General features: G+C 50.5%; 1 protein-coding gene across 2 annotated transcripts; it reads left to right on the forward strand.

Annotated features, from left to right (window-relative positions):
• Positions 1–1,853: 1,853 nt before the first annotated feature.
• SPARC (secreted protein acidic and cysteine rich) lies at positions 1,854–27,973 on the forward strand. Of its 2 annotated transcripts, none has more exons than XM_050961626.1 (10): positions 1,854–1,998; positions 15,054–15,123; positions 17,155–17,202; positions 19,355–19,439; positions 19,573–19,694; positions 19,999–20,119; positions 23,145–23,278; positions 23,690–23,838; positions 24,901–25,049; positions 27,197–27,973. In XM_050961626.1, exons 2-10 carry the CDS (start codon positions 15,067–15,069, stop codon positions 27,223–27,225), a joined length of 894 nt encoding a protein of 297 aa, XP_050817583.1. In that variant the 5' UTR covers positions 1,854–1,998; positions 15,054–15,066; the 3' UTR covers positions 27,226–27,973. The 2 variants fall into 2 exon arrangements, with proteins under 2 accessions (XP_050817583.1, XP_050817582.1); XM_050961625.1 differs by having other exon boundaries at positions 1,855–1,998; positions 17,152–17,202.
• Positions 27,974–27,986: the final 13 nt, after the last annotated feature.

Below are 27,986 nucleotides of genomic sequence, written 5' to 3' on the forward strand. Positions count from 1 at the left end.
AAGCTTTCTGGAAGGCCTTTATAAGGTTATAGTGCTGTTAGGAACCAGTCCAATGCCACTCAGCTCAATTACCCTAATCAATGCAGACAGTGCCCCTTGACCCTCACCTTCTCCCTATGATGTGACATAGCTGGCCAATAAGGCTGAGTTGTCCTGGGCTGCCATAAGCAAAGCTGGATCAATGCATGGGGAAAGAGAAGTTGAACTAAGGAGTCTGTCCACACTGAGGAAAGTGCCAGTGGTCTGACGTTGGGAGGGAGAAGCCCCTCTTTATACTGGACATGTCAGTTTACCCTTGCTTGTGAGTTACTGCTGGTCCTGAGTTATAATCTGAAGGGTCAAAATACAGAATGGAGCCTGGAGATGCCATAGAATTTAACTGCCTGGTAATTTACAGGATACAAACCTGTGTGGTTTGCCCAGTAAACATGGGTTCAGCTGATCCAATGGGAGGTGTCCAAGGAAGATGTAGATGAAGTCAACATTGACATGTTAGGGGCTGCGGTTACATATTAAGTATTTATCTAGTGGTACAAAGTATATGAGATGTCCAGGGATTACCCTGCAAGAGCTCTGGGATTAAAGGTCTCACTCCTCCTTCCCCCCCATAGACCCTCGGTAGTAACGATAACAGCAGAGTTAATAAGAACGGCCATACTGTGTCAGACCAATGGTCCACCTAGCCCAGTGCCCTGTCTCCCAACAGTGGCCGGTGCTAGATGCTTCAGGCAGAGTGAACAGAATGGGGCATTTATCAAGTGATCCATCCCCTGTTGTCCAGTCCCATCTTCTAGTAGTCAGAGATTTAGGGACACCCACACCTACCCTGGCCAATAGTCATTGATGGACTGATCCTCCATGAACTTATCTTATTCTTTTTTTGAACCCAGTTATACTTTTGGCCTTTGCAAGATCCCCAGGCAACAAGTTCCACAGGTTCACTGAGCTGTGTGAAGTAGTACTTCCTTCTGTTTGTTTTAAACCCGCTGCCTATTCATTTCATTGGGTGACCTCTGGTTCATGTGTTATGTGAAGGGGTAAATAACACTCCCTTATTCACTTTCGCCACACCATTCATGTATAGACTTCTATCACAGCCCCTCTTAGTTGCCTCTTTTCCAAGCTGAACAGTCCCAGTCTTTTCAATCTCTCCTCATATAGAAGCTATTCCATCTCCCTAATTGTTTTTGTCATCCTTCTCTGTACTTTCCCAATTCTAAAATATAATTTTTGTGATGGGCTGACCAGCACTGCATGCAGCATTCAAGGTGTGGACGTACCATGGATTTATATAGTAGCATTATGATATTTTCTTATCACCTATCCCTTTTCTAGTGCTTCCTAACATTGTTCACTTTTCTGACTGCCACTGCATGTTGAGCAGATGTTTTCAGAGAACTGGCCACAAGAACAGACAACATCGTCCAAGCACTCAGAAAGCCTCATGTTCTATCCCGTTAGGAATCCCATAGGATGGACTAAGCCATCAAACTGATCCAAACTGGAATGTTTTTACTAACAGTTTTTAATATTTGTATGACGGAAGAACACAGGCACTGCAAGGGGCATGAGGGCCCCACTGTCCTGTGCACTACGCAAACCTAGGCATAGACACAGTGCCTGCCCCCAGAGAACTGGCAAACTCATTGCAATACTGCAGGCGATGGCTCAGCTGAAAATGGGCATCCCTGGGAATCCTCTAACAGCCCCATTTTTCTCTGATTGCTCTGGTCTTATGGTTTGAATTTAGGCTGTGGACTCAGAATACATTTTGGGAGGAAACAGGGGAGAGGGAGAGTTAGGACAGCCCACCCGAGAGAAAGTGAAGCAGAGCAAGAGACAGAATTGGAAAACATAGAGGAGGAGGAGGAGAGAGGGCGACAGAAACCCTGCCCAGTGCACTGAACGGTTTCCTCTTGCTTGGTTCTAAAACGTTCAGATTCCTTCAGACCTTCAGAGAGCCTGAAGTTTTCTCATCTCTACTGCCCTGTCTGCGAGGTATGGCACAAAACCCTTCTCCCTGCTCTTTCTCTGTTTCAATTATTTCTCATCACTTCATTATTGCTAATCTGGTCAATTCCTGCAAAGCATCTAACACAGGGATCTGAACTGTTATCAGTACAGAAAGTTCTGCCCATTATTCCTAGACAGAGGGGGCATGCTTGGTTCTGTTGATAAACCAATGCTTTATCTATCTATCTATCTATCTATCTATCCCCAGACACTCCCTCTATCTATCTGTCTAAAACTCACTGAATTCTTTCTCCTCCAGAGCTGAAAACCTTATTACCTTTCAGTTGCAGATTAACAGTGTTAACTGTTATGAGATCAGAAATACTGTATATGAGTTTGCAGTCTTTTCTGAGCTGGTTCTGTTTATCCTTGTTCCTTTCTTTTGTTTTTCAGTAGCTATAAATAGATATCTGTTTATTTATTTGTTTAGAGAGAGGTGAAGTACCAGCTTGCAGGCATGTCACATTTATTGCACTGAGAATCAGATTTAGTTATAAATCAGCATTGATTAATTAAGTCCTGGGGCGGCATACTGTCATTTGATACCTTGGTGTCCCATGCGTTTGGAAAAACAAAGTTTTGCAGATTTTGTTCTCCTGAACTCTTTTTACTACATTTACTTCTTTTTTCTTTTTCCTTCAAAGAAAGATATTCTATTCATTCTTTTTCTTCCAAGTAGCTTTTGAAATTATGTCAGGTTCTTCTTATCCCTCTAATAGTTTTGTTTAATTCTAGCTAAATTGTAAAGGACAGGGATAGCAGGAGAGAAAACAGAATTTAGGGGGTTTGTTTTTTTTAAAAAAAGCCCAGTTGAGGGGCATTAAAAATAACGATCAGACACTCCAGTTATTTATGTTTGTCCAAAAGAACAAACCACTTGTTTCCTTCAAAGGCAGCAGCTGCCTTAGCAGTCCAACTGCCTCCCCCACAACCCAGAAGAAAAACTTTGTTTCAGAAGCATGGACACAGTATTACTGCAAAGAAAAGAAAATTCAGCTGGATGGTGACTAAATTCCCATTCAGACTGAAGGGCAAGATCTTCCAGTGAATTTGAATTTGAATATTTTGTCTTTATTATCAAGTTAAAACACCCGGAAAAAAAAACCAAACAAACCTAAAGGAACAGACTGAAAACTGCAACAGATTGTTCTCCTGGAAGGGTGGAAGAGATGGGGTGGGGGGAATAGCTTTAAATGGAAGTAAATGGCTGCAGTGTTCTGTGAAAGAGTTAAAACAAAGCATTGTCTGCCACATAGGCAGAGGCAGGAGATGGGTGGGGGGAGGAAGGAGAGAAAGAGGAGGACCAACTTTTCAAACTTTTTTGCAAGCCCCACCTCCTGTAAGCCCTCTTCTCTGGCATGACTCACCCCCACTGGAATGCTGGCTCCCATGGAAACCCTTGCAGGGTCCTCTGCTGGAGCCAGGATGTAGAGCCTTTATCGCTCAGACAAGCTGCTGAAGGCAGGGAGGGGATGTTCAGAGGGACCTTGGGGGAATGTTCTTCTGAGCCTTTACAACCTGTCTAGAAGTGGGGTGACCAAAATCGGAACAGTCCCAATTTTGGGGTCTTTTTCTTATATAGGCTCCTATTACCCCGCACCCCAACCCCCCGTCCCGATTTTTCACATTTGCTGTCTAGTCACCCTATCTGGAAGCAGCAAAGTCCAAGGGTGTCTCTGTGCAGCATCCAAAAGGCTTTAATAGGCCATCTCTTCATCTTTCCCCTTCCTCCTTTCTAGTCTTCTCCTGCAAGTGTGTGCAAGCTGGTTCATTCTAAGGCCTAAGGAGGCAACAGGGCCTGGGTATTTTTGGAATAAGCACTGAAATCTCCTTATTCTGAAGTGAATGACACCGTCAGCCTAGTAATGCTGCATTTGGTTTGAATGAGGATGGGAGTCTGGCCCAAGTGAAAGAGTATTTTCTGCCTCATCGGGGGACTGTGTCCCAGGCAGAGGGCAGTAATTCAAGGGGAAGGATTCAACGTTACTTTGTTTCCTTATATGGGGTAGCTTAGTCCAAGAAACGGATCAGAAAATAGAGCCCAATTCTGCCCTCTTACTCATGCTAGGTAGTGCCCGGCTCCACAAGGGTCCTGCTGAAATGAACAGTGGAGAAGTTGACTTTGCCTCTCCCAAGCTAAACCCATCCATCTAGCCCTAGAAGGGTCAGAGCTTGATAGACGGATCACATCTACCTCCTGAAGCAACCGAGTCAGAGAGGTTGCTCACAGAGGGCTCGATCCTGCCTGATGTTGTGAGCCTCCTGAGAGCACTCTACAGTTCGACTGCCAAGGTCCCTGGAAAGTCCTCTCTGACCCGGGCTGCTTTCAAACCCTCTCTTCAATGGCGCTTCAAGAGAAATTAACAAGTCACTGTTACATGTGGCAGTGACACAGTTGGCTCAATTACCAGAGCCATGGCTAAACTGAGTGGCTGTTAATTCCACCTGACTGATAGCCTAGGCCTGGTCTACACCGTTTTGGGATCAATTTAACTATTCCCACAAGGGGGTGCGATTTTCTACTAAACTAGTTAAATCAGCACAACCTCTCATGTGGACAAAGTTACATCAAGATAAAGGTGCTTATACTGTTCCACCTTATTCCTGTGAGGAAAGAGGAATAATCTGTGCCTTTTAAAGCACCATTATCCCAGTGTTCCTGCATCCACACTCGAGGGTTTGTACCACTTTAACTAATCTGGTATCCCTATAGCAGAACCATTTTTTTGTTTATGGACAAGCCATTCGTCAGCCTTAATCTGAGGACGTAGCTGCCGCCTTTCCCCCTGGCTCTAAGTGTGGTGCCGGAGTGAGTGTGCTGGTAAGTTGGAGTGCGTTTCTGCAGGTGTTGGGAATCATCCCAGCTTCCATCCAACCCCAATTTCCTGCTTCTTCTCTCTCGAGATTTGGTGCTGAGTGCTGACAGCCCCAAGTGGAACAGCTGGGCTGGCTGGCGTAGGTGGCATGGGATCTGAACAGGGACCTGATCAAAACTACTGGCAAACCAGCGACAGTCTAACCCTGGTTTTATCCCAGAACCGATCTGTTAAATCAAATTGAAAAGAGCCTTGTTCGCATGGCTCGGGCTTTGCTACCACGGTGGCTTCACAGTGCTCCCATTATGTTTATGTAATGGTTGTTTTCCTCCTGTATCTTGACGTGCTTGGTCTGGCTATACTTCAATATACTGGCCTTTTTTCACTGGTATCTTCATCCCCTTTTATTTGATCTGAGGAGCTGCAATTTATTATAGACACTGCAGAGCCGTTGATCACTAACAAATACTAATGCAATATTAGTAACACACGATATCTTGCACCTTTCATATGCTGACCCTAAAGAGCTTGAGAAAGGGAGGTGAGTATTATTAGCACCATTTTACAGAGAGGACACTGAGGCAGGGAGTGGCTAACGTGATTTTGCCCAAAATCACAAAGCTAATCTGGCGCAGAGTCAGAAAGGAAACCCATATCACCTGACTAACCTAGCTTCTATAACCACTAGACCACACTCTCTCCTCTCAGCCACAGCTGCAGTATATGCTATAATAGCAATAGGTTTGCCTAGACTCCTGAAGGACATCACTAGCAGAGAATGGAGATATATATCTTTACATTCATCTGTTTCTTAGCTGTTCCAGCAGATGGAATTGAACTGCAGTTACATCTAAAATGTGTTGATCATCCAGTTTGCAAAAAATGGTACCATCAAACCATACATTAACCAACAACCTCCCTAGTCCCTAGCAGCTCACCTGGGATCCTGAGCTATCAGCTGGAGACTGCTGCCCACAGATGTCAATGCTGTTCTTGTAACTCCAGCCTGCACTCAGACTGGTCTGTGTTATGTGAGTGGAGTGTGTGTGTATGGGAGGTGGGGGATGTTGCCCCAGGTCAAGAAACTCAGCCAGATGATCAATTCCAGGCTCACCAAATGCCAGCTCCAGCTCCCACTGAGCTCTATGCCAAAACTCCCGTGGACTGTCAATGGAGCAGGGGCAGGCACTGAGAGATTTTATTCAAAGCACTAAACTGGTGCATCACGTATTCAGCCTGGAGGAGGGTTGGGATTTTCTGTCCTGTCTGCATATCTTGAACTGGACTCCAGGGGGAGTCCTCTCATAGGCTGAGCAGCACCGTTCTCCTCCCCGCACCCAGAACTAAACGTGGCATCCTATGGGACTTATGTAACCTTGGCCTAGGCAGGGCGTCTGCCACATGGACTACGTCATAGCTTCCAAATGGCTCCCTTCTGGAAAAGCTGTCCAGCTGTTCCACCCCCAGATGTTCCTTCTCGTCCTCCAGGGGAACATCCAGAGAGTGGAGAGGCAGAGGCGGGCAAAAGATACTTGGGTTCTGTCTCCTCAGAGTCACTTACTTCTGATGAGAACTCAGTGCAAAATGAGTTGTCCGAAAACAATAAAACAATATAAAATAAATGCAGTGTAGAATCTACCCCGTATTTCAGGATGTAATGGGGGATGGAGGGGGGGAAGCTTTTTGATTATTTTAAAATCAACAAACCAAAGAAACTAAAACATAACATAGACTTGAAAAACTGAGCTGCTTCAAAGCAGTAAAGGAGTTGCCGTTTTGAGCCTAATTTGAAGTGAGATGTGGATTTATTTTTGTTCCTGACCATGAGACTCTGCCCTTCCATCACCAAACCTCTTTTGCTGGCCCAGTGCCTGCAGATGTCTGAGCCCTCCAGTTTGAGGGTCTGTTAGACAGAACAGATGATAAAGAGCCTGGCAACTTCTTTGCTAGCCTCTGTTATGAGCTAACAAAAACATACCAACGAGGTAGAGGCCAGCCTCCGAAGAGTTCCCACATCTGGGGGTGAATTCTGTGACCTCACACCAAGACAAAGTTGCCTTAGAGGAAGCTTTGTCCCTCTAAACTCTTGTGCTCTTCCAACTTTATTTGCAGTATGCATAGATTTCAAACAGTGGCGAAAGAAAGGTGATTGGTTCAGGAGAGAGCTAAGCTAATGATGATCGTATCTTTACATGGTGACTCCTATCCAAATGGCTTTCTCAAAGGGTTTAAGTGGGACCCAGGTGTTGTTTGGGCCTTGTGTTAGAGAGGGGTAAATTTGACCCAAAGTGCTTTATATGTGTAACAACCTGTTTTTATGCATTGTATCTATTGGAATCACTCTGCCAACCAGCAAAGTGCAGCCACCTCAGGAGTGAAACGTGGCAGCTGTGATTCAGATTAGGAAAGATGAGAACACAGGCTCATGGCTAGTCCTGATGAGTTATGTTAGAGGTTTGGGTGAGCGGATACAGAGCAGTCAGCATTGCCTGAGTTTAGCAGAGCAAGTCCTGATCCCCTTATGCTCCTAAAGTAACATTCCCAGGGAGGAATATAGGACTGTCTTTTTGGATGAACAAGTGGGATCTATGCCTAGTTCCTCATTAATGTAAGGTATCCGAGGGTAGGAGCTAGGACTCATACTCAGGGTTTAACAGTGATGATATTTCACTAGCAAAATCCTGGTTTATGCACAACTCTTGCTGGCAAAATAAAACCCTCCCAATAAAAAAAAAAATCCGGCATCAATAGCACGAGTGCATTATCCTTTATATTATGATAATTGAGATCAAGGACCCCATTTCACTAGGCATTGTGTAGACACAGAACAAAACAGTCTGCCCCACAGAGGGTAGGGTGGGAGGGGAAACTGAGGCACAGAGTGGTGAATTGACTTGCCCAAGGTCACACAGTAGGTTAATGGCCTGGCTAGGAATAGCAAGCAGGTTTCTTGGGTCCCAGTCCAGTGTCCTAGCCCCTAGACCACACTGCCTTTCTGTAAATAAAGACAGGGAAGTATCTGGAATGTGCAGCCCTGTGGGACCAGGACTGTGGCAGATGGATGGCGAAATTCAAGCATGTAGGAGAATGAAGTCTAAGGAGCAGTGGCAGCAGCAAAGAGGGGTGGTGAAGGTCAGGAGAACAGCAGGATCTGTTAGAGATGAGGATGAGGAGAGGTGCTAGTCCTGGGGAGGCCAAATGGGTCCAGCTGAGCAGAGAAAGAGTGAAACCAGGCCAAGAGGGGAGACAATACGAGTCTGCCACAAGATGATAATGCAGAGCACCTAGATATTGTAGTAACAGCCACTTGAGAAAGGCAGACAGGCAAACGACAGACACTTCTGATCCCCAACACAAAGGCAGCAGTAAATTCGTGGACAAATTGAAAGACAATGGGACAGATTCTGCCTCTTCCCTGGTTCCCCCAAACCTTTCTGCCACCTTGTGGAGTAGAGGGGATTTGAACTGCAGAGGAGTTCTCCCCAGCACAGGGGCAGCATAAGGCCAACAGAGGTGGCCCTGCTGTGCAGCTCCCATAGGGGCATGGCAAGGGCATGGCCAGGAACGAGAGGAAGTGTGTCATGGAAAGTGGGAGCATGTCCAAAGCTTGGCTATTCTGAGCTGCAGAGCAGATTATAGGCTGCCATACACGGCAGCTGCTGTGAATTAGAATAGTCCTGGCTGATCCTGGAGCAGCCCAGCCCGAGGGAGGTGCAAACGTAGCCATTGGTCATCATTGCCCCTCTCTTCTCCATCTGCCACTCCCGGACTGCACCTCCTGAGAGTCAGAGCATGGAATCAGGCTCCTGGAATCTCAGCTGTGCTGGGTTTGAACCGTGCCCAGCGCAACATGGCCCCATTCTCGGTTCACCACCATAATAAACACCATAAACAGTAACAACAAAATGCAGGTTTGTGACAAGATTCAGGGGATAAATTCATCCAGGGGTTCCTGCCATTTTTAGCTTTGGCTGCCCCAACACCTTGTCAATTAGCCAGTCGGTTTGTTTATACCCAGACCTATCAGCAACATTAGGGGCATCGCCATTAGATCAAGGGACATGATCATTCCCCTCTATTCGACATTGGTGAGGCCTCATCTGGAGTACTGTGTCCAGTTTTGGGCCCCACACTTAAGAAGAATGTAGAAAAATTGGAAAGAGTCCAGCAGAGGGCAAAGAAAATGATGAGGGGGCTGGAGCACATGACTTATGAGGAGACGCAGAGGGAACTGGGGTTATTTAGTCTGCAGAAGAGAAGAATGAGGGGGGATTTGATAGCTGTTTTCAACTATCTGAGAGGGGGTTCCAAAGAGGATGGATCTTGACTGTTCTCGGTGGTACCAGATGACAGAACAAGGAGTAATGGTCTCAAGTTACAGTGGAGGAGGTTTAGATTGGATATTAGGAAAAACTTTTTCACTAGGAGAGTTGTGAAGCACTGGAATGGGTTACCAAGGGAGGTGGTGGAATCTCCTTCTTAGAGGTTTTTAAGGTCAGGCTTGACAAAGCCCTGGCTGGGATGATTTAGTTGGGGATTGGTCCTGCTTTGAGCAGAGGGTTGGACTAGATGACATCCTGAGATCTCTTCCAATCCTGATAGTCTATGATTCTATGATGATATTCAAATGTAGCCTAGCTGGTTCAGTAGGAATGGTGCCAGCTGTTCTGGATGAGCAACTCAGCAAGTCATGACCACGGCTGCCAGGAAGCCAGCCTTGTTCATGAGCAACAGAGGCCTGGTGATCCTGGATAAGAGCTGGGTGTGGGCAGGGCCACTCAGACAGGGGGGCAAGTGGGGCAATTTGCCCCAGGCCCTGGGCCTCGCAGGGGCCCCCACGAGAGTTTTTTGGGGCCCCTGGAGCGGGGTCCATCATTCACTCCGGGGGCCCCAGAAAACTCTTGGGGGGCCTAGGCCCCCGGAGCTTCTTCCGCTCAGGGTCTTTGGCGGCAATGTGGTGGCAGGGGGGTCCTTCCGCCCTGGGACCCACCACCGAAGTGCCGGGTCTTTGGCAGCAATTCGGGGGCAGGGGCCCCCCGCCGCCAAAGACCTCAGGTCCCCTGAATTCTCTGGGCAGCCCTGTGTGTGGATCAGCCATTGAAATTCACAGGAGGTGACACCATCTTCTTCCCAGGCCCACCTGGAGTTCAGCAGCAATGCTGGGGGGAGAGGAGGGATCCTGGTTGTTGGTGTTTTCCCCTGAAGCTCTGGTATGGGACACTCTTAGAGAGAGGATACTGGGCTAGAGAGACCATTGGTCTGACCCAGGCTGTTCTATGCGTGATGCTGCTTGAGCAGTGTCACGGAGTGTGGGGAGTCCAGTCCTGCACCCCTCTTCCTGGGACCCACAGTGACTCTTAGCCAGCCAGTAAAACAGAAGGTTTATTGGACAACAGGAACACAGGTTACAGCAGAGCTTGCAGGCACAGTCAGGACCCCTCCATCGAGTCCTTCTGGGCTTTCAGGGTGCTTGGATCCCAGCTAGGATACCCTGAATTCCACCCACACAGCCCCAAGCCCAAACTCAAACTGCTTCCCTCCTGCCACTCCCTTCCTTTGACCCCTTCCCGGGCAAAGGTGTTGACCTTTCCCCTCCCTTACCTAGCTCAGGTTACAGGCTCCGGTATCGTCCATCCCCTAAAGTCCTCCCCTGCTCTCCCACTCCCCACACAGACAGCCCCTGCTCCATCACAAGCAGCTTCCTTTTCTTCATTTGTTCCTTGAGGACTGGGCGGGAACGGAGCCTTTGAAATGCTAGATCTCAGCAGCAGCCCTGTTTTATCCCCTCCAAAATATCCCTGTGCTACATCCCTTCACCTCTGCCTCTAATGCCCAGTCCTAAGGGCTGAGGAGAGTGAAGTGCAAGTGCGGAGCCCAGAAATGCCAAGTCCAAATACTTCAGAGAGGTGAATGCCAAACACTGTGAGGGTCTCTCTCCCTCTGCTGCTTCAAGGCACTTCCAACCAGGGCCGGCTCAGAGCAAGGGATTCCTGTCAGGTCCCTCATGGTAGCCCAGGTCACTGAGCTCCTGGGATGCCCCCCAGGCTTTTTCAGAAGATCCTTTCTCATCTCATAAGGGCTTTCAAGTCATCCTCACCTTGACCTGTCCTCAGAGTCTGGTCACAGACTCAGCATCATCATCTGCTGAAACCCAGTGTGGAATTTACTGGAGACAGGAACATGCATTGGACGTGGTGGGATGAATAGATACCCTGAGAGCCTGCAAAGAAGATTGTGCTGCTCCTGTCCTCTCCATGGTAGGTAGAGAAAGTGGGAAAGTATCCTCCATGGACTCACACTGTGGTGGAAAACCTTGGAGTGCAGAGCCACTGAACTGCTGCCGAGGGGCTATATTATCACATAAGAATGGCCATATTGGGTCAGACCAAAGGTCCATCTAGCCCAGTATCCTGTCTTCTGACAGTGATCAATCCCAGCTGCTTCAGAGGGAATGAACAGAACCGGTAATCATCAAGTGATCCATCCCACTCATCATTTAGCAAGGGCCATTCATCACATTGCAAAGGAGCTCGGGTCTTCCAGACCCTGAAATTCCTCAGGGCAAAGTCTCACTGCAGCTTCTCTCGAAGGCTGGGGGTTTATGAGAGTTTATTTTAATTTTGTTTTTTAAATAAACTTGTTTTCCTGCCTCTGGCGCGAGACGTCTATGCCGTGCTTGTTTGCCTGGAGAATTTATTCAAGTTCCCCCTTCCTCCAAACACAACAGTGGGACCTCAGAGCGTCTCCTGGCTTCTAGTGAGCATCCGATTCAGAGACCCCAGCACAGCACAATCCCCTGTTGTTGTCCGGGTTTAGAGATGGGGACATGATCTACATGCAATCCAGGTTGGTTTGGGGGCTGCACATTTTTAATGCAAGTCCATTCTCCCCATTCAACTCCCCCTTCCTCTTTGCTCAGCACAGAGAAGTTTCCATGCCTGAGACAGAAATGAAGCAAAAGGCAACTTCCAAGCCAAACAACCCCTGTTAGGAGACACAGAAGAAAAGCCCTCACAAGCCAGGGGACGGCGGCGATGGAGGAAACAGCCAGAATCGGCTGTACTTTTCCACCCAAAATGCCCATCAAAAGGGGAAGAACTAGTGACCTCAGCTTCAGGTCTTGGCAGTGACGGGGAGAGCTTTCAGCAGTCTCCAGAGCAAATAAAGGAGAGAGGAAGGGACTTGGTGTACAGAACAGGAGGATGGGGGTGGAGGGAGGACCCTGTATGCACTAAGCAGCAGCCAAGCCACAGGAAATAGATTCCCCCCGCCGCCTACTTCTCAGCACAAGAGCCTTGGATACCGAAATGCCAGCTGCTGTGCTATATCCATTGGCTACTGTGCAGCGTACCTTCCAGACCCACCGAAATCCACATTACCACTGCGCTCTTGTATCCCAGGCGGGGAGTATATACATACCTCTGTCACATCTGTGTATAATATGTAACGGTCTGTAAATTGGGAAATAGTACATGGTCAGCCAGTTTTCCCACTTAAGCTACAGGCCTGCACGCTATTTTAAATAGATTTCAATATACCTGTAGCTAAAACATCCTGCATTTTAAAGAGCATGAAAACAGGCCGGTCTGTGAATAGGTGAGATATCATTTTGTGTATTGGAAATTTATAGGGCATTCTTCTTCGGCCAATGGAATAGTGAAGTGATCCCGGCAGGAGTAACACATTGGTGAATTAAATAGTCATGCAGCTACATTTAGCTAAGCAGTGAGCCATAGCAGAGAGTGCCTTTCTGGGCAACGAAGGCACAGCTCAGTGTAATCCGGTGAGCTTCCATCTCCTCTTTTTCAGGAAAGGCAGATGCTCCAACTTTGTTTTAGGTAAGAAAAGAGCAATAGACTCTATCCGAGTTAAGCCAGCCTTGCTTAGATGGGTCTTCGGCCCTTAGCTTTTTGGCAGGGCAGGGCTACGTAGGAGCCATCATCCCCGAGCTGCTAAAAGACAGACAGACATTGAGAAGGACTCTTGATTGTCCCCTCCTAAAACACAGGACTTGTTCACCTCTCACTTACCCTGGGGATTAGCTCCAGTTACAGCCACTGATGGCCACGGGTTCAGACACACCATTCCAACCCCCATGTAAACAAGCTCCCCTTAGCCAGGGCTTGCATTGGTGCAGTGTATCCCTGTTGCAGGCAGGGTTAGGTTGCAGCAGTGCAAATGGTGGTTTGAAGGCCCATTGGCAGTCCAGGATGCTCTAACTTACACCACTCTGGTCCCTGGAGCAGCCCAGCATCTGCAGGGTGCAAAGCTGGTGTCAAGCCCCCCCCCCCGGCGTGGGACACAACACAGAGTCCTCTCGAAGTCTCACTGAGTCAGTTTTGAGGCCCATGGGCAGGGCAGCATAGGGGGAGGAGGTAGCCTGCACTGCTGCAGTCCCTGCTCTAACAGTCTGAGGATCAACAGAGGGCATCAATCTCCTGGGTTTCCCTCCGTTTGTTTGTCTAAGGCCTGGGACACATACTCAGCAGGGTGAGGCCAGGCAGGTTGCAGGCCTCAATGCAACAGCAGGAGATAAAGAGTTAAGAGTGGTAACAAAGATCTCAGCCCTCTGGGAATGCAGGGACTCGGTGAGCTGCCTCCACTCACACATCGGCAGCCATGCTCGGCAAACACCAAGGCCCTGTGTACAAAAAGAAAATGATCTGGGCGATGCCCCAGCCCAGGGTCTTTTCAAACAGGGTGGCGATGGTTTGGCTGCTAATGCAGATAGGGGCAGAGCAGAGAATGCCCTGCCATTGTCCTCAGCTGCTGAATTCCAGCCCTGCTCTGGGCTCAGCTTCTCCTGTCGATAGTGCAGGGGACTTTCCCAGACGGGATATTGGAGTCCCTGCATGTTTGGCAGTCAGTTCATTCTGGGACTCAGCTTGTGCTGGTGCATGGAGCGCAGAAAGTGCCTCGGGAGCCCACCGAGGGGGCTAAGGGCTTGTCTATAAGGGGGAAAAAGCCTGCAGTAGCTGGTGCGTGCTCACTAATCCAGACTGACTCCTTGTGGGATGCTCCTCCGGTGCACTACAAGTTCCTTTGTGCACATTAGCTTAGTGTGCTTTGGAAGTGTAATGAGCTGACCCACTCGAGGAGGCTCTAGTGTGCAGTGAGAGCGTCCTTCCCGGGAGTACCGAGCAACTAGTGCGCTTCAAATTCACCCTCACTGTGTAGACAAGCCCTGGGAGCGAGCAATGGTGGGTCCCTGGAAAATAATGGGAAGCCTTCATGAACTTATCTGAGATACACGCACAAAGACTGAGTCCCAGGCTGACGTCCCCTGAGCCCTCTTGGAAGAGAGATGCAGATACTGTAAGTTCTCCAATATCTTTTATAGGAGAAAGGGTGGACATTGGTTTGCCTACATTGAATCATGCAGGCAGTCAAGATTGATTCATTTGACTTTTAAGATAAAGGGCACTACTGCAATCTTGAAGGTAGACATCTTCAGGGTAGATTTGAGGCCTAATGACTTGTAGAAAGAGAAGAACTTAGAGAATTCTGGGACTTCCTGAAACTTCTAAAACTTCTGGAAAAGTTTTATAGGTTTACAACAGGTTAGAGCTTCATTCTGGAGTGTTCTCTTTCTCCCTCTCTCATTCTGTCGCACTCTGACTTATTCTTCCTCCTTTGTTCCCTAATTTCTCTTCTCTGAATGGAACAGTATATGATGCTGTGTGAAGTTTTATATGCTATACCTAGAGCTGGTCTAATCTTTTTCAATGAAAAAAAACTTTTTGCCCAAAATAAATATTTGCTGAATATTTTAATTCTGTTTGCAATTTTCTGATGTTTCAAGGAAAAAAATAGAAACCAAAAATCCAACCACATTTTTTCCATAAAAATTTCAATGTTCAAAAACCAATTTTTTCCCCCCACTGAAGACAGTTTTCTATTTCAATTTTTCACCCAAAAGCCAATATTTTTTTTGCGGGAATATTTAAAAAACAATTGTTTCACCATGAATGTAATTGGCCATTGTATAATTGTAAAGTGCTTTGAGATCCTTGGATGAAAAACACTGCAGACATGAAATCATGGTTATTAGCAGGACTCCTAGTTCACGAAGGCCTTTTCCACCTTCCATCCAAGCTTTCTCCAGACCCAGCCCGGGGAATCAGTGACCCAGACGCCCTCCTGCAGTGAATTCTGCAGGTGATAAAGCTTCACTCTGTAATGCTAACATCCAACCCTTGTTCTTTTTCTTTCCCATTTGTCCAGGCTTCATTGAAAGATGCGGGCCTGGATCTTCTTCCTTATCTGCCTAGCTGGCAAGGCGCTGGCAGCACCTGTAAGTATTGTGCCTGATTCTCATCTTACCAACTTCCCTTCCCAGAATGGACAGTCCCTGAACCAGGGCTCCCACTGGGGGCACTGCCACCAGTAGAAGGTTGTTAACTTACACCTCCACATTAAATGCCAAGGTACATCCTGTATTGGGTGGGCTTTTTTTTATAGGGCTCCCTCTTCTGTCTCCTGCATCATGGCACTGAATGGACCCTCACTGCAATTGCCCCACTGTGACTCCCTTTTCCACAGCTGGTGGAGCTAAAGGCCCATTTTTCCATAAGTTTGAGATCCTAACTGATCTTCAACCATCACCCACATCCTTGCAGTGCTATGGTCACCGCCCGATCTTTATCTACTGGTTCCTATGAAATGCTTTCCTGGCTTCCTCTGTACCCTTGTCCAGGGAAGGAAGCCATGGAGCCATTTTGCTGGAGGTTTAGAATGAAGCCATGAACCAAAGCCAGTGAGAGAATAGACCAGAATCCCTTGGGAATGGAGCACTTACTGATTATGTGCCTTCTAAGCCCCTGCACAAACTCATGCCCCAGAGCAAGAAGATTTCACAGGGGGTGCAGCCCAAATCAGGGCCTAGGCCAAAAAGTAGGAATGCACGGACATTGACCCCTTTGATTCTGGATGAAATAACCAGGCATAGCTGGGAAGGGAGAGAAAATGCTCCTCCTGGATAAGCAGAAATGGCTACAGGCCATCTGACATCTGGTGAAGGATTAAGGGACCAGAAGACCAACGCGCGTTCCATCAGGATCTGCTCCGAACAGTACCACTTTGGATCCAGGAGCCACACGGGAGGGAGGGCACCTGAAATTCCAGCACAGTCGGACTGTGAGTCAAAGGAGCTGGAACGTCCTCAGCCAGGCATAACTCCTAAGACACTAGTTCAGATTCACTAACCCAGTCCACTGGGGCATCTAGCCCAAGCTGTGCTCTGAGAGTGGCCTTTGGAGAAACCTGTTGCCCCTTGTGAAGTCAGATTTTAAGAAGGTCTTCACTAGTAAAGCAAAGATCCAAGAGGAGCTGCCCAGGGAGGTGCCCCTCTCTCCTCCTCACGCTGGGAGGCCCGAATGTTATTAGCCCATTGGCCTGCAGGTGGAGGCTCTCCACGAACTGGCACTCTGCCACTGGGTGGGAGGAGTGCATTTGGTGAGGCATTGCCAGCAAGGAGCTGCTGCCAGAGCGTTGAGTGAGAGGAAGTGAATAGTTAGCTGAGATTACAAGCTCTGTGGGGCAGGGACTCTCCTTCTGGTCATCTGTGCAGTGCAGCGTCTAGCACAATGGGATCCTGCTCTGTGACCAGGGCTCTTATTGCAATGCAAGGAATTAAAACATAATAATAGTAATTAATAATTGTGTGGGAGGGGACTTGGCCTCACTGACACCGCCAAATGCCTCTTCCCAGGCAGAGACCCTTTGGGATGAATATCCTTGTTCTACGTTGGAGAGTGGGGCTGGAGCTGCGTGGAGGGCAGCAGAGGGGGGAGGCTTTTCTTCAAGCCAAACTCTTATCTGGCACAGCTCTGACACAGAACCCCACTCATCCTCTGCAGGCTGGGCATCACGTGCCCCTGCCAGACTACACACGACATTTGTATTACGCTAATCAAGGGCTCAAGAATTCCTGCAGTTCAGCAAGGAGTGAGAAATGGCTGCCTCCCATGTCAACGACGCGGGAATGGCTGCCTCTCTCCATCAGGAGAGGTCCCATTTGGCTCTGGGGACGCTGTGCATTGACAACGCAAACAAGGGCCGGGCACAGCTCTGAGTACCAAACATCTGCCTTCTCTGCATACAGGCAGAGCGCGCAGAAGTGCAAAACTGCAGGGAACAGAGACAAAAGGTGTCACAGTTTCATAGTTTCCCCAGCTGGCAGGGTTCCCCTTCCTGAGGATGCTGACCGGTCCGCACGAGGCTCTGAGTTTGGCTGTGCAAAAGGGGCCGTGGGGCAGGAGATGTGAGATGTAGGGGAGGTCGCATTTCTGACAGCACTTTCCCCCTTTTTCCTCCTTTCCAGCAGGAAGCCCTGCCAGACGAGATTGAAGTAGTGGAGGATCCTACAACTGTGGTATGAAATGACACAGCATTGCCTCTCTCTTGTACACCTCTCCGCCCCCTTTCCTCCTGTCCCAGCACCACTGCTCCCACTCCCACAGGGTCTTCACTGGACATACATGCACTTGACCCAGAAGGTCACGTCTTCTCAGGCCCATTTTGGATTGGCTAGGCTGCAAGGGCAAAGCCGTCCAACCCCCTGAAGGCAGGAAATGGGTCCTTTCCACCCTGGCCTCTGCTGAGAGCTGTTGACTACACTGGCTTATAAATTCCAGACCTAGCACAAGACACGAGGTCACTGACCTTTCAGCTCTCTTTTGCTTTGCTTGTGCAGGGCACTGGCTCTGCCTCTCTCATGCTGTGATGTGCCATGAGAGGAAACCACCCTAAGAGTCTATTGTTGGGTTTGTGGCGTATGAGCAGCACATGAAGAGTTCCTCCAGTTGCTCCTAGACTCAGAGACTTTAAGGCCAGAATTGAATATCATGATCATCTTGTCTGACCTCCTGCATATTGCAGACCACAGAACCTCGCCCACCTGCTCCTCTCACAGACCCCTAAGCTCTGGCTGAGTTACTGACATGCTCAAAGCATGGTTTAAAGCAGGGGTGGGCAAACTTTTTGGCCCAAGGGCCACATCTGGGAATAGAAATTGTATGGTGGGCCATGAATGCTCACAAAATTGGGGTTGGGGTGCAGGAGGGGGTGAGGGCTCTGGTTGAGGGTGTGGGCTCCGGGGTGGGGCCAGAAATGAGGAGTTCAGGATGCAGAAGGGGCTCTGGGCTGGAGCAGGGAGGTGGGGTGCAGCGAGGGTAAAGGCTCTGGCTAGGGATGAAGGGTTTGGGTGTAGGAAGGTACTTTGGGCTGGGACCAAGGGGTTCAGAGGGTGGGGTAGGATCAGGGCTGGAGCAGGGGGTTAAGGCATGGGAGAGGCTAAGGAGGTGCAGGCTTTGAACGGCGCTTACATCAAGCGGTTCCCAGAAGCAGCGGCATGATCTTTCTCTGGCTCCTATGTGGAGGGGCAGCCAGGCAGCTCTGCTTCCTGCCCCGTCCCCAGGCACCACCCCTGCAGCTCCCATTGGCCATGGTTCCCGCCAATAGGAGCTTTGGGGGCGGCACTTGAGGAGAGGGCAGCGTGCAGAGTGCAGCCCCTTGGCTGCCCCTAGGTGTAGGAGCCGGAGGGGGACAATGTTGCTGCTTCCAGGAGCCACACGGAGCGGCCCCCAACCCTGCTCCCCAGATGGAGTGCCAGAGCAGGGCAAGTCCCAGACCCAGGTCCCCAGTGGGAGCTCGAGGGCTAGATTAAAATGGCTGATGGGCCGGATCCAGCCCACGGGCCGTGGTTGCCCACTGGCGATCATAAGAACATAAGAACAGCCATTCCGGGTCAGACCAAAGGTCCATCCAGCCCAGTATCCTGTCTACCAACAGTGGCCAATGCCAGGTGCCCCAGAAGGAGTGAACTTAACGGGCAATGATCAAGTGATCTCTCTCCTGCCATCCATCTCCACCCTCTGACAAACAGAGGCTAGGGACACTATTCCTTACCCATCCTGGCTAATAGCCATTAATGGCCTTAACAGCCATGAATTTATCCAGTTCTCTTTTAAACCCTGTTATAGTCCTAGCCTTCACAATCTCCTCAGGCAAGGAGTTCCACAAGTTGACTGTGCGCTATGTGAAGAAGAACTTCCTTTTATTTGTTTTAAATCTGCTGCCCACTAATTTCATTTCGTGACCCCTAGTTCTTGTATTATGGGAACAAATAAATAACTTTTCCTTATTTACTTTCTTCACATCACTCATGATTTTATATACGTCTATCAATCCTCCCATAGATAGACTCTGAGCATGTGGGCAAGACCCAGCCTCCAGACACCTGGGTAGAATTCTCTGTAGTAACCCAGAGCCCTCCCCATCTATTGTCCCATCACCAGCGGTAAATCATCTGTCCAGGCTTCGGTCTTGGTGTGGAACCCCTCCCGCCTTCTGTCAGTGGGACCTGCTAAATGGCACATGGTCAGATTTCCCAGTTAGCTCAGCACCCAGCACTGCAAATCTGGTCACTTTCTGAGTTCTCATGCTAATTCTGGCCATAGTGACCGTGCGCCGTATCCCATTGGCCAATCAGAATACAGCTAGGGCTGAGCTGATCTGTCTTCCAGGAGCCTGTCGGAGTCAATCCCGTCCAGGTGGAGGTTGGGGAGTTTGAGGAGCCCACCGAGGATGTGGAGGAGATCGTTGCTGAGAGTAAGTGACTCCCTGCCTGCCCACTCCCCACCCTGCTCTGCAGCATCCCAGCCCAGGGACCAGAGACATCTGCCCCTTCCTCCTGAAGGGGGATTGGGCTCAGATCCAGCTTTGCTTTCCCGCTCTCTTTCAGATCCCTGCCAGAACCATCACTGCAAGCACGGCAAAATCTGTGAGGTAGACGACAACAACACCCCCATGTGTGTGTGCCAAGACCCTTCCACCTGCCCACCTAGCGTTGGCCTTTTCGAGAAGGTGAGCAGAGAAATGAAGTGCTATTAAGGAGGACAAGGATGGGAGAAGCCGAGCTGCTGCCTGTACATCACATGGTGACCAGTCCGAGGCCCTGAATGGCTTAGGAGACTGAGCATAGGAGACGGTGTCGTCTCCCTGGGTCCCGGGTTTGAATGTGGCCCCGGTCAGTAATCCCCAGTCTGGTGGCCCATTTGAAATAAGTTCGTTGCCTCGCACTCGTTCCTGTAGAGAAGACGTCAGAGCCAAGAGTTTGCCAGGCTGACTCGTGGGAGTCTCTCTAATGATCTGTTCCCCTTCCCCACAGGTGTGTGGCACTGACAACAAGACCTATGAGTCCTCCTGCCACTTCTTTGCCACCAAGTGCACCCTGGAGGGCACCAAGAAGGGACACAAGCTCCACCTGGACTACATTGGGCCCTGCAAATGTGAGTTTGCACTAGCAAGGAGGCAAACCGGCCCCCGCATAGCTCCTAACAGGTGTCTACGACACATCTACCCGCTGCTCAGCAACCAGTTATCTCCACTGTCTGGCTTGCAACCCTGCAGCTCGTCCATGGTGCTGGAGTATAGGCTCCCGGTGTCAGGCACACACAGGCTAGGGATCAGCTGCTGCCATCTAATCAAATCCTGAAAGGGCAAAGGGGCTGCAGGAAAGACCCTTCCCCATCCCACCACTAGAACCCATGAGCTGGGAGAGGAGGTAACCATTTAAGGGGAGTGGTCCCACAGTTAGGGCTGATGGGGGCCAATCATCTGTTCGTGCCAGGGGTTCCTGATCCTGCCTTTTAATGAGATAGCACATGCCCTGTCCCCTAAGGCCCCGATGGGGCTTGCCCCACCAAATGGGCTGCGGTCATGAATTTCTCCCCAGTTCTCAGTGTGAAAGCAGACAGGGACTGCCAGGAGAACGTACATTCCTGCAGCGTTTCCTGATGCTAAATGGGTACCCGTGTCCAGCTCCACCACCGTGACAGCCTAGCCATCAGCACCTTCCCTGCCCAGTACTGTCTGGCTGCTCCTGCATGAGTTAAGGAGAGCTTTCTGGGACCCTCCTTGGCCCTCAGCCCCCCTGGGCACCCGCCCTGGACCCAGGTAGAATGCCGCCAGCCTGTGGCACTCCCTGGCCCCAGCGCGCAGCACCAGCCAGGCTGGGGATGTGACCAGGACTCTGCTACTCATTTCTGAAGCAGCAATAAGTGTCATTGGACTGGGCCCCCTGCCTCTGCCCAGCACAGCTACAAGAGCTTGAGGTACCTTTGTGTGGCCACTACAGCCTGGCGCCAGCATTCCTCCCAGGGAAATGGCCAGAATTTGGCCTTAAAGGTGGTGCTTTTTCCTACCGCTGATCTATCCTTGGAAAGGCCACTGGGATCAATCACAGGCAGCACCATGTCTCCCCAGCCTCTGATCTCAGAAGCACATGCAACAGGCGCTGACAACAGTGCAACGTGCCCTGCTGGCTGGTACTCTCCATTTGGTCCTACCCACAGTCCAAGCCTGGCCCGTGACCACCCCACGTACCCAGACCCCACAACCAGTACATCCAGCCCTAGGGACAATGTAATGCAAAGGGAAGGCGGCCTGCAGACTCACTGGAGCTGCCAGGGCAGAGGGAATTGCAATCACTAGACAAGCCCCACTGCTAAGCGTTTTGCTGGCTCAGCACTTCTGAAACATGGGTGGCCTATCAGGAGCAGATTGTTTCATCCTGGAATGCCCATTTCAGATGCAAAGCCAGGATCTGTCCAATAGCCTTATTGTGGTCAAGGTGTCTCAGTGCTAGACAGCAAATAGCAGAGCACAGGAGGCTGCTCAGGAGTATAATTCAGCAGAGAACTCCAGGTGACAATGAGGCCTCTGTATTTTATCCAGTGCTTCTCCCTTAAGCCATATGCTGCTGGATTTCTTGCAGCTGGTGTTATTCAGGGGGCAGGGGTGGGAAGGCTTGCAGACAGCTGCTCATCACACACTGCTCCATACAGAGACCCTTCGTGTACAGGGCTGTATCGGGAAGCACCCTGATTTGCATTTGCAGGGGGTTTCTAGGAGCAGCACCAGCCACCTGCTGATAGTGGGAGTTTCAACTTGAGGCTCTGGTGCCCAAAGAACCAGCAGCCAACATGGGCTGCACGTAGGGACCTGCCGTTTTGCACAGGAGCCAGGTGCTAAACTCACAGGCATTTAAGGACACTGGAAACTACCTAGGGCCGTTGACACCTGATGGAGGGATGCTGAATCTCTTTAGCAAAAAACACAGATGTCAGATGATCAATTCTCTGCATGTTCTTTAGCCACAAGGGACCACTGCAGGAGAATGGAATCTGTACGCCATCAGATTTTCCTCTGCTCCTGCTGCTCATTCCCTACTCGATCATCCTTAATCCTCTGTGGGCGGCAGAATAAATTCCACAGCAATCAATTGGCAGGGAGCAGACCGAGGGTTTGGACTCCGGGTGCGAAATAAGTGGCAGCAGCTGGCAGATCCCTCAAGCAGGAGAAGACATTCAGGAAGACATCCCTGGGAGCAGGGGGCTGATCAAGAAGAACTGTAGAATTGTTTTTAAATATAAAGAGTTTTCCTACCACCTCTCCCATTCCCCCCCCGGCCCAGGTGTCTGCAGCTTGCCAATAAATCAGTGGTTTGCTCTTTCCAAAACAAGCTTAGTCAGCACAGCGGCTGGCGTGTTTTGCTTCCCTCAGTGTCCTCATCCCCTGCAGGCAGCAGACTCCCTCACAGCATCTCATAATAGGGGCAGTAGAAAGCTCAAGTGAATAAACCAAAGCCCCAGGCAACTTTTCTGGTGGCTGGATGGGAAGCAAGGGGGGAAGGGATGAGGTTTCGCTGCAGACAGAATGCAGGCTTATGCTAGCTTGACTGTGGGAGGCACAGAGCCACTAGGTTTATGGATTCCTAAGTTAAGGCCAGAGGGGACTGCTATGGTCATCTACTCTGACTTCCTGCAGTAGGATTTTCCCCTGGTGGTTTTTGCACAGAGCCCAGAGATTCGTGGTGGAATTAGAGGAGATTTCCCCTTCTGCCACCACGGCTGGATCATTCATGGGCTGCCGGCAGTGGGGCTCAGTGGAAGGTTTGGTCCCAGCAGCTCTGAGGGAGGTGGAGTGTGCCCAAGACAGCGGTGCTGCTCCAGGGGGAAGAAATTCAACCACGAACCCAGCAGCAAAACACCCGGGTACATAAACTGTAACAGGCCACAGCAAACAGCAGAGCCGAGGTGAAGCCCCTCCCAGCAGCTCAAGGGCAGAGGAGGCGACGTTTTGTCTTGAATGGGAGTCCTGCTCCAAGAGGCAGGGTGGGAGCAGCTCCGCTCCATGCACCGATGCCGTCTGCAGCCGAGGGAAGGTCGGTCCCACTCAGGAAGCTGTGCAGGGCTCCACAGGGGAGAGGCCTGGGCCGGGCACCGCGCTGATGGCTCTGTGCTTGGGTTCCAGACATTCCTCCCTGCCTGGACACAGAGCTGATCGAGTTCCCCCTGCGCATGCGCGACTGGCTCAAGAACGTGTTGGTCACCCTGTACGAGCGGGACGAGGACAACAACCTGCTGACGGAGAAGCAGAAGCTCAAGGTGAGTGGACATGTGGGGAGCCCACCCCGGTGCCCGCGGTGACCCAATCCCGTGAGCCCTGGTGCCTGCAGGGAGCCCCACTCTGCGCACACACAGCCCAGTTCTGCACACACTAGTGTAAAGGTGGATTCCAGCCAGCACACGCTGGTGCACCCCTGAATCCCAGCTTAATTGCAGGCTGGTGGATGCACACAAAGTCCACCCTAGTGAGCTGTTCAAACCCCACCCCCCATTCACACACGCACTAGTAATTCTCTTGCTCGTCAGCACTCCATCTTCCTAGAGCAACCCCCTGCCCAGCCAGCCTCTTTGTCCCCCTCTGACAGTGACCCCGCCCCCAGCGGCTCTGTCCAGGAGGCAGGCTCCCAGCCGCAGCCACCAGGCAGCTTCACGAGGTCTCTGCTTCAACAGGTTAAGAAGATCCACGAGAACGAGAAGCGCCTGGAAGCCGGCGAGCACACTGTGGAGCTGCTGGCCCGGGACTTTGAGAAGAACTACAACATGTACATCTTCCCTGTGCACTGGCAATTCGGCCAGCTGGACCAGCATCCCATTGATGGGTACGGAACTCCCCTCCCACCCAGGGCCAGGGGTCGATTCCCTGGCCTTTCTCTGCCAGCTTGCTGGGCTCACGCTCAGATCAAGTCACAAGTGCAATGAGTTTCTCAGTTTTATCCCAGCCCCTGAGCGTCTGTGCACATCACAGACCCACGGCACATGGGCGCAGGTGTTTTGTGCTCCAGAGGAGCACAGGAGCAGGAAGGACAGGGATAGGTTAGGGTTGTAGTGAACTAGCCAAGCCAGGCCAGGGGGCTCAGGACTGGCCTGGCTGAGGTATTCAAGGCTCAATAAGCAGAGCTTTGCTGGGGAGAGGCCTGGCTCAGATCCAGATGGCGATGGATCACAGCTCGGGCAGGCTAGCAGGAAGGAATGGGCTGTGCAAGGAAAAGGATGCCAAGCCCTGCCGTGAAGATGAAGATGACAAGGCTCTATAAATACATGGAGCAGAGGGGGAGCTTTGTTAGCCAGCATTAACCCTCTGAGCTCCTTGCTCCATGTCTGCCTTTACTGTGCCCCGGCATGCTGGGCTGTCACAGGAGAAACACCCGTGTCTCTGAGCTGCTGTCAGCATAGTGCTGGATGGCTCAGGTGGCCAGCGAGTGCTGGAGGGACTCAGGTCCCTGAACACCGGCTGGGCAGTTTCCAAGGGAAGGCATTGCTCTAGCCAGGCCCCAAGGAGGAGACAGGGAGTGAGCCATGAGCCACTGCCCAGCGCAGACTGAAGCCAATGGAAGGACTCTCATGAACTCCATTGGGCCCTGGAGCGGACCCAAAGGGCATTCTCGGGTGGAAGGATGTGGAGAGGAGCCCAGAGGAGGACAGGGGATGTGGGAAGTGGGAGAAGCAATCTGAGCAGGGACAGCAGCCCCATGGGATGCCCCTGTGAAGACTGCTCGCCCCCTTCCACTCACCCCTCCCTAGCAGTCCCACTGTGCCAGAAGCCACACACAGGGACGGGGAGGGGGCAGCGACGCTTCCTGCCCCATCAGCAGAGAGAGGCCGTGGTTCATTGTTGGGGGGGACTCTGGCCTGGGGTCAGACCATCTCGGCTCTCCTGGCAGGTACCTGTCCCACACCGAGCTGGCCCCACTCCGAGCGCCTCTCATCCCCATGGAGCACTGCACCACCCGCTTCTTTGAAGAGTGCGACCTGGACAACGACAAGTACATCGCCCTGGAGGAATGGGGCAGCTGCTTCGGCATCAAGGAGAGTAAGTAGCTGCTGCCCCACCCCGGCGGTAGCTGGGGATAGAAGAGGAAGGGGTGGGCAGGATGCAGGGAAGGGTGGGACCAGTCCGAAGACAGCTCTCAGAGATCCCAGTTGGCCAAGGACTAAAGAGAAAGCAGCAGCAAATGCAAGGGGAGATTTGTGCACCATTAACTAAGTCTGGTGAGGGGCGTCCTTTCCCTGTCTGCCCGGAAAGCGGCGGGCACCCTTTGGGCACTAAATAAATAACAGCATGCATAGAATTAATGCCTCTGCTTGTCAAAAAACACTCTCCACACGGGGTGACCTCTGCCCCGGCTGCAAACAGGGCTGGGAATATCCTAGGAGCTTAGGTAATGGGAACAGGAAAGAAAAAAATCTATTGGTTCCTCCGTGGTGGGATATTCAAAAGTGCTCAGCGTTGGCCCAGCTCTGCCTCTTCTGGAGTCAGCGTTAGGGCTTTTGTCTAGACACAGCCCTGCCGTTTGGATTACAGGGGAGGGAACCACAGCCCACGGTAGTGCGCTGCATCGTAACTGCCCCATGTGAACACTGCGGATGTGAACTGAGGGATCTAGTTCGTATTACTGCTCGTCCTGTTTAATAAGGACGGTGTGTCTCTCCTGAACTGCACAGGATTCATTAGACTGATGGTGCCCAGCACAACAAACTCCCATGGCTTCAATGTAAGCTTTAAAGGGAGTGGGATAATTCATTCCTAACCGAGGCCTTGTTTATTATGATTTAACATTTCTACTGTGGTAGCACCTCAGGCCAAGCCCAGTTGTGCAAGGTGCTGTACAAATACATAGCAAATAACAGGCCCCGAAGAATGCATGTGCAAGTGAAGACTATCAGATTAGGTGGCAGTGCTTCGGAGGCAAAAAACACGACCATTGCTATTTCAGAGAGTGCCTGAGTGACCACCCCTTAACCTTGCCTATAGGTCATTATTGCTGCGTGACTGTCTGCCTGTGGGAGTCATTGCTTAGCTTAACCCAAACCCAACAGATCATTGCCTCCCTCACAAAAACAAATTGGTGTGAAATGACTCTCCTGATTGGGTCATCTGAAGTGGAGTCAGAACCTGGGAATCCCTGGGAAATTGGGGTCTCAAAGGAGGAACTTCTACCACATGAGCTAAAGGACCCATCCTGGGAACTCACAGCACAGAACTCACAGCTCCGGAGGAGAAGGGTGCTAAAGTGGCTTTACATTAAGCATGTGCTATATCAGAGGTGGGCAAACTACGGCCCGTGGGCCACATCCAGCCCATGGGGCCCTTCTGCCCAGCCCCTGAGCTCCTGACCTGGGAGGCTAGCACCCAGCCCCCCTCCGCTGTCCCCCCTCCTACACAGCCTCAGCTCACCCTGCTGCTGGTGCAATGCTCTGGGTGGCGGGGCTGCGAGCTCCTGGTGGTCTGGGTAGCACGGCTGTAGTAGGGTGACCAGACAGCAAGTGTGAAAAATCAGGCCAGGGGGTAAGGGGTAATAGGAGCCTATATAAGAAAAAGACCCAGAAATCGGGATTGTCCCTATAAAATCAGGACATCTGGTCACTCTAGGCTGTAGCATCGCCAGCCACTGGTGCTCCAGGCAGCGCAGTAAGGGGGCAGGGAGCTTGGATGGGGCAAGAGTCCCGGGGGGGGCCATCAGAGGGTGAGAACCAGAAGGGGTCGGATAGGGAGCAGGGGCTGGGCCACACCTGGCTGTTTGGGGAGGCACAGCTTCTCCTAACCGGCCCTCCATACAATTTTGGAAACCAGATGCGGCCCTCAGGCCAAAAAGTTTGCCCACCCCTGTGCTATCTGCTGTGATCCCTCCCCCAACACGCCCCTCCCATGACCAGCTCTGCCCCCATCACACCTGTGCCAGAGCTTGCAAAGGGCATCTGGCACAATGCCTGTGCTGGGGGACTCTTCCTCCTCCTGTACAGCCCCTTCGTGCCTTCCCAGCCGTGTTATCCAACATGAAAGGAGTCGGAAGCGGGGTGAGTCTGATAGCTTGAAGGCAGTAGTAGTCATTAACGTCTCTGTGCGATGTCACCCCTAGAGGGGGACAAAGACCCACACGGCATTAGCCTGGGTTACATGTAGCACAGTCTGAATGTTAGTGAAGACTTGCTTAACTTCTTCTCTCTTTCCTTTTGCAGAGGACATTGACAAGGACCTCGTGATCTAAGCCAGCAGCTTCCTTCTCTGTTGCCTCCTCTTTTTTTTACCTCCTGTTTCCTTTTATTTTAAAACCTTTTTTGTTTCGTTTTTTCCCCTGGGGACAAGGTGCTAATATAGATCTAAACGAATATTAACGGTGCTAAAAGAGACAACAACCTATTGTTAGTAGCCTAATGAATACCACTAGAATACTCTGCTCACTCATCCATCTCGGTGTATTCTTCTCTGCTCTCTGATTCGACAACAACATTACAATAACCAACCCTGTTCCTGTGCTAAATAGCTACTCCCTCTTCTTATCCACTCTTGATTTTTTTCAGACTCCTTACTAACATGTTCTTCAGATCTTTCAAAGTAGAGCAAAGCCATCCCAGAGGATTAACTCCCTGATTTTCAGACATCAAGTGAGGGAAGATGTATCCAGAGGACGTTAGAAGATTGGGCTTTCCAAAGTTTAGCGAAGCAATTGGTGGTGAAAGTTTGGGGTGCTGGATTTTAGTTCCCGTTAGGGAAGATGGAGAAGGGAGTGGGATAGACACTGAAGATCCAGAATGGCAAAATTAAAATTCCCAGGGCTTGAATTTATGAATAATTGGGCATAAATAGTTTTTAAAAAACACACAAATTAAAAAAAAAACCATCATGTAAAATCCCCTCTAAAAATAAAGGTTTGAAAATGCTACATGCTTTATTATTACTCAGTGATTGTATTGTTCTTGTGTTTTCCATGCTTTAAAGTTAGCTTTTGGTGCTGATGTGTTTGGTGGT

Source organism: Gopherus flavomarginatus, chromosome 7, assembly GCF_025201925.1.
Source record: "Gopherus flavomarginatus isolate rGopFla2 chromosome 7, rGopFla2.mat.asm, whole genome shotgun sequence".
Classification (NCBI taxonomy): Eukaryota; Metazoa; Chordata; order Testudines; family Testudinidae; genus Gopherus; species Gopherus flavomarginatus.